Raw genomic sequence first — 12,534 nt, forward strand, 5'->3', positions numbered from 1 at the left:
AGCTGGCAGCGTCTCACTCTGACTTGCTTGTTGCTAGCAGCATCCTTTGCTTGGCCCCTAACAACACTTTGTAGAAAGGATATATGCTGATCCATTGCCTATGTGGAAGCAGTGAATGCCAATTCACCAATTTGTGCCTTATTCCACTTCGGAGCATGACATATGTCATACTTTTTCCAAAAACAAAAACAAAGTAAAGTTTCATTTCTTGAAGCTAAAGTTTCTCATGATGATAGGCACGTGATTTGGAAACAAAAGCTTACAAGGAGAACAAACGCAGAGCACAGTCTAGCCTATGTTTAACAGCAGGATTTTCCTATGTGCTCCAGCATGTCTCTGAGTCACTGGCCATCTGGAAGAATTTGTGACCAAGTTTGGCCACCTGTGGGCAAGCTGCCTCCTCTGGCTTCCAGGTTTGGGGCTTTTATTAGTGCTGTTACCAGCTCTAAATACTTCAGGGAAAAACACGCTGAATGTTGTTTGAACCTGTTATGGGTTTGTAGCATATGCAGAATACAAGCAGCATAGATTGGAAAAGATAGTAAGATCAGATACATTTAACACTTTCTCTTTTACAACACTGACGTTAGCAGATAGATAGCTCTTTTTAGTAGAGATAATTGACTATAAATCATAACAGATTTTGAAAGGCAGAATAGCAAGGAGGACAGTTTAATGGCTAAGTAACACAACTAACTTTGACAACTGCCTCTTTCAGTGGGCCCTGCCTATCGGTGTGACAATCACACACAATTCAGCTGTAGAACCAACTACCGTTGCATACCGTTGTGGGCAGTGTGCAATGGGAATGATGACTGCAGAGACAACAGTGACGAACAAGGCTGTGGTATGTTTGGAGAAGGTCATTTCAACATAACTTTGTACCTAAAATATTTCTCCAATTTACAAACACCTTGATTTTCTGAAAGTTTTCAGTAATAATGTACCTGGGCATATTTTGTTTGATATCAATTAATTACCCTGGTAGTTATTTGTCTTCAGGAAAAATTCTACGTGCAGCAATTCATTGTGCAGCTGACCTGTTTATGAGCTCTGAAGATGAGAATTTTATTATTTTGCCCAATATGTCATCAAATGAAACAGGAAATACTTTTACTTGAGCTGAACTATTTTAGACAATTAAAACTGTCAGTGTTTTCTACATTTATTTAACTTACCTCCTGTGCTGGTGAAACCACCAGCATGGGAAGTATGATGACCCTTGCATTTGTGTTGAAACCTCTCATATACTTATACACAAAGCTTAGAGGACATCAGATCACTGTATCAGAACCAGAAAAGACTTGGAAGTGTAACACGCCATGAGGTCAGGATGCCCTCCTTTGACAGTACTAAGTTTATCTCTTTGTGTTTCCATCTCAATTCTATATAGTTATTTCAGCTGTTTCTTAATCACTTCTCTATTACTTGGCCCAGTCTGTGGCACGAACATCTCTATCTACTTCCGTTATCTTCTCTGCATTCCATCTTATCCAAAGACTACGCTAATGTGTGCTGTTTCATTGGCAAACTGTGTACACTGCAGAGGAGATGACTTGCAGTCCTTTTGGAGATTTCCGTTGTGACAATCATCGATGTATCCCACTGCGCTGGAAGTGTGATGGAGATAATGACTGTGGAGATAATTCTGATGAGCACAACTGCAGTGAGTTCTTTCTTGGCTGTCATGATATAGTCCAGCTTTTGTCTTAACTATGCTTCTATTTCTCATGAGAATGGGGCAGACAGCTCTCAACTGCAACCATTCCGTTGTTTTACTCCATAGCCTGTCTTTTCTTTGCTGAAATACCACAGTGATGTCACAAGGAAGCATTTTGGATGCATAAAACCACTGATAAATCCAGTCATCACAATATCACAAATTCCTGTTTTCCACTAAGAAGTGATATTTGAATTCTGCCGTGTGTGCAAACGTAGTATTACATAGTTCCTTAAACAATGAAAGTGGATCTTTTTTTTTTTTCTGATTTGGAATAAAAATTCCTGTATAATTCTGTGATGAAACAAAATCCACAATGAATTTCCTTTTTTCTATGTCGAGGCACATAGAATGTTTAACGCAATTAAAGAGTATTGGGGGGAAAGCTGTTTTAACATCATTTAGTTTTAAGGATTATACCACATTATCTGCCCATATTACTTTTGTCTGGTTTAATGAGAGAGGTGTGGATGTTTAAATCTACATCTGGGTAACTTTTCATATTTGTACATTCATTTTAAATGAAGGTCCTCGTGAATGCACAGAAAGTGAATACCGCTGTGACAATTTGCGCTGCATTCCTTCCCGGTGGATCTGTGATCACGATGATGACTGTGAAGACAATTCAGATGAACGTGACTGTGGTGCGTATTGTCTGGATGCTACTCCTTACATGTTCACACTTTTGTTTCTAATGTGATAAATTATTCTGCAAAATGATCTTTTATGGGAAGTATCTTTAATGGAGTAATGTTGACCAGATCACTTTAGTCATACCAACAAAAGTAGAGGATACCACAGTTTTAATGGTCTGGGATTTTGCAGTCTTTTTTAGGATGTTGTTCTCAAAAAGTAAACACTTTAGCTGGGTTTGAACAAGAAAATATTTCAGCAGTTACTTCTGAATCTTTTCAGAGCTGAGGACCTGCCACCCAGGTTATTTCCAGTGTGACAGTGGACACTGTGTTGCAGAGCGCTTCAGATGTGATGGAAATGCAGACTGCCTTGATTTCTCTGATGAAGCAACTTGTCGTGAGTTTCAAGCTTTGCAGTTGGTGCTCATTTAGCTCACTTCCAGAAAGATTTGCACTTTTCTGTCTAAGTGAGATGACTGATAGAGGTACCGAATTCTGCAACACTCAGTGATGTCAGTAAAAATTCAGGACAAGTATAATATTTGAATCAGTTTTTTAATATAATAATGGGTTGCCATCTCTTACACTGATTGTAAACACATTCCTAGGAAATTAATGTGTTTAAAAGGTCCAGCAGAAGATACACATGTGATTGAATTAAAATTTTTGACTGTCCCATGGACATTGCAAGATCCACTCTTTCAGTTGTACTGTGTTCTAACAAGCTTCTGTAATGGGATTGTTTTTTATAATGCTCAAAGGTGTGTATAGTTTCCTAAAGTACCAGTGAAGCCAAGGAAGTAAAATACTCTTCCGTTTCTGTCTTCCTTCTGTACATTGATCTACTGTGAAAAAATGTCTGTACGCTGTAGCTTGTATGGAGCTCCAGCTCCAGCTGTTTACCCAGGAAGTATTGTTCCCAGTAGGAATGAAGATATCACCTCTGTGCTCTACCTATGCTGACTGACATTGGCTTTTAGGTGGTATTTAAGTGTTGGTTCTGACTTACATGTCCGAATGATTTTAGGCTTCAGTACTCGGGAGAATTCCTTTCTCTTGGTTGATATCAGGGCAGTTCTGTACATCTTCCCATGTACCTAATTTTAACACCTGTGCTTTAAGTAAGAAGGGGCATCTGCACAGTAGGACCTTTACTTTTCTGATGGTAACCACGTCCTGGAATGTACATCGCAACAGTTAATCTTTCAGAACCTGAGTTACACGACATTTGGCTGTTCTTAAAGGGCGGAAAAAGTGTATGAGAAGCCATTGCAAGGGCAAGGGTATGGTTTATTTATGTAGGTTGGATGAGTCATATTTTTCGTTTCACTTTGCTCTAGTTCAGTATTTTTCACAGCTTTTACAGAATCAGGGTATTTTTTTACTGTACCAACGTGAGTCCTTTTGGAATTAGATATCTTACGTACTTTTTCAGTCATTCACGTTCGGTGCCAGTGACATTATTTACCTTTATTACTGAACTGGATTTGTCAGTAAGAAATTCAAGCAGCACTTGTTAAATTAATGACAGTTTATTTTCAAAAGCTTCTGGGAGTAATTTATGTTGTTTCACTATTCATTCAAACCTGAATTAACTATGTTATAGCTACCAAGAAGTCCTCAATCCTTGTTGCAGTCTGTTGTTGCTGTAGATCTTTTCAGTGCCGCATATTATATCTCCTACTATGGAGAGAAGGGTATTGAAAAAATATTATAGGGTTGGGCTGAATATTTTTCAGGAAAACCTAGAATTTTCATTGTAAATGAAAATGTCATAATAATTTTCTTTTCTTCAGCAACACGGTATCCTAATGGTACATACTGTCCACCCATGCTGTTTGAATGTAAAAACCATGTCTGTATCCAGCCATACTGGAAATGTGATGGTGATAATGACTGTGGAGATGACTCTGATGAAGAACTTCACCTTTGCTGTAAGAGAGAAAAATTATATTAAAATGAACAATATGGATAATAAAATCTCTAATTACAGTAGAGAGAACAATTAGAGAATAAATTTTAAATATTTTCTTTTCACTGGAGATTCTCACAGACTTAATTCAGGATGAGTGCTGAAAATTTTGCTTCATATGCAAGTTCATTTCATATTCCTACAGTATGTTTCTCACTGCTTTGCAGATGTTTTTACGTGTCGTTATAAAAGTAGGGAGAAACATATCAAAGAGATAAAGACACTATTTCACATTTTCAAGTTAGTTATCTAAAATAAGAGCATTGGCTTGCAATTAAAGATTCATTCAGATAACTTATATTCTCAAAGGTGCTGAGCTTTTAAAGCTATCGATATAGTCAGGACATCTTTGTAAATATGGTTGAGGAGTCCTGACTTTAGCTCTAAAAATGAGGTGTTGGAGGTGCTACTTAAACAATTTTTGTCAGTTATGCCCTATATAGCCACTTAAATAGCATGTTGGATTTTCAATCAGTTTACTTCATAAACAAATGTAGAAACTTCAGTGTTATATGTAGTCATAGGATGTGCCTTTGGCCAAAGATGATGTACTGTCTTCTGACAAAAAATGTGTAATGTCCTAATGTACGATCACCAGAATGTGGAGAAAATATTCCTTTGGGTCTGAATGCCTCCACACCTTTTAAAATATAGTAAACATATAAATGTTACCAGATAAAACCAATTGGGATAATTTGTGACTCAATGGCATGAAGTATCAAAGTGTGACTGACTTGATCTCTGTGTTTTCAGTGGATATTGCTTGTGAATCTCCGTTCCGTTTCCGATGTGAAAACAATCGCTGTATATATAGTCATGAGCTGTGCAACCAGGAGGATGACTGTGGAGATGGAAGTGATGAGAAAGAGGAACACTGTATGTTTACAAAATTGAGCAGCAAATTCAGTAATTGTGATGTGCTTAATGTTTAATAATACCAAAGGACTATAGAAATTTCAAAATTAAACATAAATTATGAAAACTAGAGCTCAGTATGAAATAATTTGAACTATGATTATTGGTACTACATATTCGCAGCTCTCCATACAAGTAGCAAAAATCAGCAACCATTTGTCTGAAAAGTACAGAGCATGATTTTCAAAATCATATTGTATTTTATTATGAGCAGCAGCTAAATTGTGTCAACTTATCATGAACTCCCCTTAAAATAAGGAAGAAGAAAGAGTTTGCCTGTATCATAAAATAAGGATGGGATGGATAGCTGGGACTTAAAATAGAGAAATGGGTACTTCCGAATTTGTGGCACTGTTATGCACATAGTAACAGTATTGATATTTTGGCCCAAATCCTGCAAAAGGTCTGTTAGTATTAAATAGGTTTTTGCCCTCAGATATCTTATGTAGTTCTCATTGACTACGTTGATTTTTATATTGTCAAGTTTAATCATATTTTTGGTTGCTTAATGCTATTATTTACTGGCTTTATTGTACGATATTCTTAATAGTTTACTAACTGTAGTAGGAGAATTTACCTTCTGTCTTTATAAAACGGAGGGGCTTCTTTCAGTTCATGGGGAGATGACTAGAAGTCAGGAGGCCCTGGTTATAGTTTCAGCTTTACTACAGACTTCCAAAGTTGCTCTAGTCGTTATTTTACCAGATTGCATCAGCTTCCTCATTAGCAATGTGGAATAGTGCTGTCTGTTGGTACTGCGTAGCTGAAACTGTGACAGAAGAGTGTTTCTCTTTTCGACTGTAGGTAGAGAACCAACCCCAAGACCTTGTACAACTGAAGAATTCAAGTGCAGTAATGGAAATTGCATTCCTCTGCATTATGTCTGTGACAATTATGATGACTGTGGAGACCATTTTGATGAAATGGGCTGCAGTAAGTAATAATATCAATAGAATACAAAATTACAATGCTGTTGAAATAAAAAATTCTGAAACTGATAACAATACATGCTGCTTCTTGAATAACATACTAAGAAATATTGATTTTTAATTAGCCTGTGGTAGGATTATACAATTAGCCATGACAATATCTTCTGTTTTCCTTCTTTTGGGGTGTTTAAAGGATGTGTAGATGTGACACTTAGGGACATGGTTTAGTGGGACTTGGCAGTTTTACGTTTATGGTAAGACTTGATGATCTTAAAGGTCTTTTCCAACCTAAATGATTCTATAATTCTATGCAATTCAGCGCTCTGAACAGTCCTTTTTAGGCTTAGAGTATTTATGCCTCACAAAAAAGGGATTGGTCTAGTTTTTGTTTTGAAATGGGCTGCATTATGGAGGCAAGAACATCCAGATATTTCAATCATAATTGCAATAGGCCAACCTACGGAATTATTCATGGGCAGATTCTGAACTGGTATAGGTTGCTCTAGGCCTGTTAAAAACAAAAGTATATTGAGATGCTTCTATTTTCCTGTTTACAGGCATAATCACAGAATTCTATAAGGACAGCCAGTCCTCAGGCCGAGGGCCCTCTCAGATCCTCTGCACAACTTTTTTAACTATGCATTATAAATCTACTAGCATCCATTTAGATGCAAAAGCTTTGACTTGAACTTTGAGGCAAGAGAGAGTATTCTCATGGATTCTTGGGGGGGGGGAATCCTAACTTTTAATATCAATATATCGACAGCTGCAGAGTGGTAGTATGAGCATGTACTTGCAATTTCAATTTGTGAGGCTTTAATGGCTTCAAGTGAAAGTGTGCCAAATGACGCACTGGTGATTTACAATCCAGCATGTTGGCAAAATGCAAATAACTGAGAAGCCTATGGTGCAGTCCATTTTGAAGCAGCTGGTTTCTCTGTTTCACATACCATCCCAATGGTCTTTAGGTAATATAACCTAATGCAATGACTTGGTGAAAATATAAAAGTATAAAAAGGATATGAAATGGTGCAAAACAGACACCTTCTGGCAGTCAGTGCTCTGCTGATTGGGGATAGATGTGAATGCAGATCAGATGGTAACATCTGTAGCCTTCCCAGCATCAAATACCCTTGTTATAGATAAAATAGAATATTTATGTGTGTGTGTGTGTACAATGAATTTATGCTTCTACATGTATATGAAATTGAGCTGTTTAAACTTAATCAGCACTGGGATGTGTATGTATAAAGGAGATAATCAGCTTAATGTAACGTCTTTGCCATACATCTGTATCTTTTTCTCACGTTCTGTCAATAAACATATATTATTTATCTTTTCCACTTATATAACAGATTTGAGTTTGAAAGTACTTTGTGTGTATGTAGAGTATGTCAGAATCAATAGAATTCTATATGTACTTTGAGAAGAGTATAATTTTCATTATCTGTTACAGAGTATCTATTATCCCTGACTTGCCTTTTGCATTATAGGCATCATTTAAAGGGCAGTGCATGCTGTGTAATGACCTGTATTGACTTCAGTAGGCTTTAGATTAGGTACAGCATGAACAAACTGTCATCTTCTCTCTAATTTCCAGATACAAATAATTTAGGGCTTGTGTTATGCATGATAGCAATTGAGAACATTTTTTGTTTAGCTCATAAGAAAGGACTGGGTAAGAAAGAGGTAGGTTGGCAAAGGTACGAGTTAGAGTCAAGTCTCTTAAATAGTTTCTGCATTTGCTTATGATTGGCAGTAATGTTGAATGACATTTCTCTTAAGGAAGGTGAGCTTGGATGGTTATGGCTCTTACCCTGACCCTGCTCACTTAATTCTAGAGGTTAAACTTCTTAGTTGACAGCTGTCTTGACCAGCATTTACCACCCTCTGCTGGTTAGTTATGCCTTAGAGAATAGATGTTAACATTAATTTCATTTTCAGTTAGAAAAAAAGGAGAGAAAACTAACGTTGTCTACTTGAAAACCATTTTTAATTATAATAATGATCAAAATTATGACACCTCTCTCCCCCTTATCACTTTATTTTTTGGTTATAATTGTATAATGTACTTTTTTTTTTTTTTTTTTTCTCCAGATCCTGGAACAGAGCGAACTTGTGCAGAAAATATCTGTGAACATAACTGTACCAACCTGAATGAAGGAGGCTTTATTTGTTCCTGTAGGCCAGGGTACAAGGCCAGTGAAACCAACCGAAACTCCTGTGATGGTATTTTCAATCTTCTAAACATCTCACTGATAAGTGTTCAGTGACCTGTCACCTCATCGTTCTAATATGACTACCTGTTTTTGCATTCTAACAGGATTTTATACATTTAGCAGATGCTTCCTAAAAAGTTTTGCTGCTGAATCATGTTTTCTAACATGCAGGCCTCATTCAACAAAGAACTGGCTCCACAGTTTAGACTTGTTTTAAGCTTTTGGTGGCTGTAGATATATGTTTTTGCTTTACTGTATATAGGTTTTGTCATATCTTTGCAATCTGAGGGACAGAAATTTGCTCTTTGTTTTTTTTTCCTTATTGAAAGAAAACTTACTGAAGGTTATACTCTCCTGTTCTGCTCCAGAACAGACCTACAGGAAAGGTCTGTTGTGCCATATTTTTGCCCTGGTTATATGCAGATAAAATATGGTGAGGAGTCTACCCACGGGCCATTGTTCATGGTCATGCAATATAGTACCCTCACAGTTACCACTTCAGTATGTTTTGAACACTTCTGTTTGTCGCTCCCAGCTCTTGTAGACCATTTGTGTAGTTTTATTCAACATGATCCAAGGCTACCCCTCCCTTTCCTTCCTGCTGATATTTCTGAGGACTAGGTATCTTTGCAAACTTTTATCTGTATATCTTTGCTACAGCATTTTAAGAAGGCTTTGCTCTTGCATCTCATTGTAGTCATGCCTCATCTTTTGTCTTTCCTTGGTGATCTAACACAAAAATACTTGACCAAAAATGTCTCTCTGAAAAGCAATATCTGAGAAGCAGGAGCAATGCAGTTATTAGCAATCTGTAGTTAAGACATGTTAAACAGTAGATGAGTGATGAGGAGTTTTGTTAGACAACAGATGCTGATGTTAAAGATCACTTATTAGGTCACTGATCTTTTAGAGTATGTGAGGAAGGAACAAACCTACCACTTCAATGGAGTAAAGGTGACCAGCATGTGGAAGAAAGAGATTAAGCTTCTAGGTGTCTTTTCTCTACTTATGTCTAGATATCAATGAGTGTGAGATCTTTGGAACATGCACCCAGGACTGCAAGAATTCCAAAGGAAGCTATGAATGTTTCTGTGCAGATGGCTTCAGGTCTGTGGGTGATCAACATGGGAAACAGTGCGCAGCTGATGGTATGTTAACTGATAGCAAGATTGATTGCTACCTGTAAAGAGCAAGTGGAATGTAGCAACTTAATGAATATAATCCTTTTAGGAAGGAGACAGTGAAAACCAAACTTTATTTTGTAACATAATATTATCTGTGTATTCCACCCATTCCTTAATCAGGAATAGAAGTGCTCATCTCTGCTTCCAATTGTAAACATTAAAATTAATACCTTTATTTGGATGCCTGCCTTCCTTTCTCCTGAAACTTTCTGCAAACGAAAACCTGCTTATCCTGTGGTTGTCATCAGAAGGAAATTAATATTGCCTATTCTTGAAGTTTAGGTTTTCTGAACAAAATAATGCATCAGAAGAAAGTTGCATTAAACTGGTACAAATCAAAGGCAGTTTGATGACAGATTGCCATTCATTGTTCATGGACTGATGCACACAAATAGAAGAACTTTGGCCAATGTTTCACAACAATCATTAGGTTTTTATCCTACTTCAGTGCAGTGACTACAGTGTGTGACAGTCATTGAACAGGTAGAGAGTTGATTCAGAAAATAATAGTAATAGAATAGTAATAATACAGAGCTGAAGAAAATAGGAAAAAAGTGACAATGCAGCAGTACTATAGAAACGACAGAAACAATATTGTATTTAGAAAAGTACTTATACTTTAATAGCTTTAAGAGATACATGATAGAAATGTAGTGTGTCAAATAGTCAGATCTGCAGAACAGAATGCCTGTGACCAAAACTGCATGCTGCTGGAATTTTGAAGCCTAAAAATTATTTGTAATATGAGAAACGATACAAGAAAACCAGGTCTCCAGGTTACTAGTCCAGGGGCCTAATTCAGCAAATATTTACTTTTGAGCATGAGACTGGAAATACAAAAGGGCATTTGCACCTGAGTTCCTGCCTGACTGCCTCTTTATGTGCCTGTGTCAGAGATCTGGTTCTTTGAAACCCTTCTTCATAGGCTTTATTCAGGAAGCATCTAGACACCCAAAGTTTTCAAGGGTAAGTGATAGAAGATAACATCATTGTAGCTGATAACATCATGAAATTTATTGTGCCTAAAGTTCTACTTCTGTGTATGCCCAGAACTTTACCACTCTTTGTAGTACAAGCTCACAGCACTCATAAATGAGGGCTTCCTTTGCCTTCCTTTGCCTGTGTCTGCTGCAGGCCTGGTCAGTAGGCATTTTCAGAACACACATAGAATATTAGGTCCCCTTTTTCCTGTAATAGCATATATATTGGAAATGCTGTCAATTTCTACACTGAATTGTATGTTCATTAGAAATCAGTCACTTGCCATAGTTGAGTGTGACTTAGAGGGAAAGGGATTGTGTTCAAATGAACACTTCATAGGATATTGAGCATTATTAGTTGGAAAAGGCACTGCTAAATGAGGTTTTCCTTTCCCAGCTGAATGCCTTGTCATTTCTCATTGGCTCTGTGAAGATGTGATTAATGTAAGAGAACTCTTCCTCTGGAAGAAGGCCTAGGATTTAAGTCCATGACTCCCAACTGGACTTTGTCCTTAGCAAAAGGGCTGAACAATTAAATTTTCTCACCAGCAAAATCAGCCAGGTGGCACTGATACTCCCTATAGTCAAGTTATTAGAGTATTGAGGCTAACCCTGAATTAACGTGTGGGTAGGAGAACGTTCTTCTGAATACGGAGACATTAGGATTTAAAGACTTTCAGGTAGAAGAACTCAGTCAGGTCGTGGCTCAAGGTACCGGCAATTTATTTGTACTTTCAAAATTGCTTCCTGTACTTTGAAGGGGGGAGCTGAACCGCAGAGTGTATAGCAGCATCTGTTTTTCACATGTGAGGCGGTGATATGCCAACACTGTAATGTTTAAGAATTTTTAAGGAATTATCCCTTAATGATTACTACTGCACAAAATCTATGGTGAAAAGGATAATACTATCCTCAGCAGTAAGCGTTTCCAGAGTTTTTAATGAATTTTGCAAAGCTGAGAAGTTTGAATAGCTCTGAAGCTTTAGAAGTGTCCCTTCTGCTTTTTATGCAGACGGAACTTGTGAAAACCCCCGCTTAGTTTTAACTAGAAGTGACTTTCACCTGTTTCTTCCAAAATGAGAAATATATGAAAGTAAAATTCATTATTGTTTCCCAGGTAATCCTCCGTTGTTACTGCTGCCAGATAATGTGCGGATTCGAAGATACAATATCTCCTCAGAACAGTACTCTGACTATATTGATAATCAGGAACGCATCCAAGCTCTGGATTATGATTGGGACCCTGAAGGGATAGGCCTGAGTGAGTATATGTAGAACATTAATACTCAACCATGCAAGGGTTGGTTTAAAAAGATGATTTCTGCAGCATGGGTATTTAATTTACACTGGAAATCAAAATCAAATTAGATTAACTGGCCAGGTCTTGGTTGAATGTGTCCCTCCCCACTACTCATTCTTCAGCATCAGTGTGGTTCCTTTTAATGCTTTAATTTAGGTTAGCTAAGTTTTGTTCTGTTTTTCCTTTTGTTTTAGTGTAAGTTCAGCTGTGGAATTGTGGCTCAAGGATTCTGCAGTAGTAGAAGATCGCTATAAATGAACCCCTTACTTTTCTTCTGCCTGTCTCGAGTCTTGCAAGAACTAATCCTTATACCAAGCAGGAATGGCCAGTAGATCCCTATATTAGCTTATATCTTTGCCTTTTTATTGGCTTTCCCTACTTTTGCCATTTTCACAGGGCCACTGTTCTGGGCCGTACTTGTTCCTTAGGGTCGTGAGAGTCTGAATTCCTCTCAAAATCATGTGCAAAGGCTTCAGATGCTCTACTCTTGAAAAAAATGTGATACATATTTCTTGATAATCTAGATCAAGATGATTTTAGATGTGCATCTTACCGATGATGAATAGCTTAAAAACTTACACACTAACAAAATGTAATTTAATTGAACAGATGACTCCGTGTTATTTAAATAAATGGGTCTGGTATCTTCACATAAGAGCCTCAGAAATATTAGAATTTTC

General features: G+C 37.3%; 1 protein-coding gene across 1 annotated transcript in view; it reads left to right on the forward strand.

The window, feature by feature from the left end:
* The window catches only part of LRP2 (LDL receptor related protein 2), a gene marked incomplete at both ends in the record, with an annotated part of 130,997 nt that overhangs the window by 102,082 nt on the left and 16,381 nt on the right, over window positions 1–12,534 (forward strand). The window contains 10 exon segments of the mRNA XM_082311876.1: window positions 719–847; window positions 1,547–1,666; window positions 2,248–2,364; window positions 2,636–2,752; window positions 4,152–4,289; window positions 5,081–5,203; window positions 6,047–6,175; window positions 8,269–8,400; window positions 9,407–9,538; window positions 11,672–11,815. Of these exon segments, the coding sequence (XP_082168002.1) occupies window positions 719–847; window positions 1,547–1,666; window positions 2,248–2,364; window positions 2,636–2,752; window positions 4,152–4,289; window positions 5,081–5,203; window positions 6,047–6,175; window positions 8,269–8,400; window positions 9,407–9,538; window positions 11,672–11,815 (1,281 nt within the window).

This window comes from Platalea leucorodia, assembly GCF_965183815.1.
Source record: "Platalea leucorodia genome assembly, chromosome: 5".
In the NCBI taxonomy this organism is placed as follows: Eukaryota; Metazoa; Chordata; class Aves; order Pelecaniformes; family Threskiornithidae; genus Platalea; species Platalea leucorodia.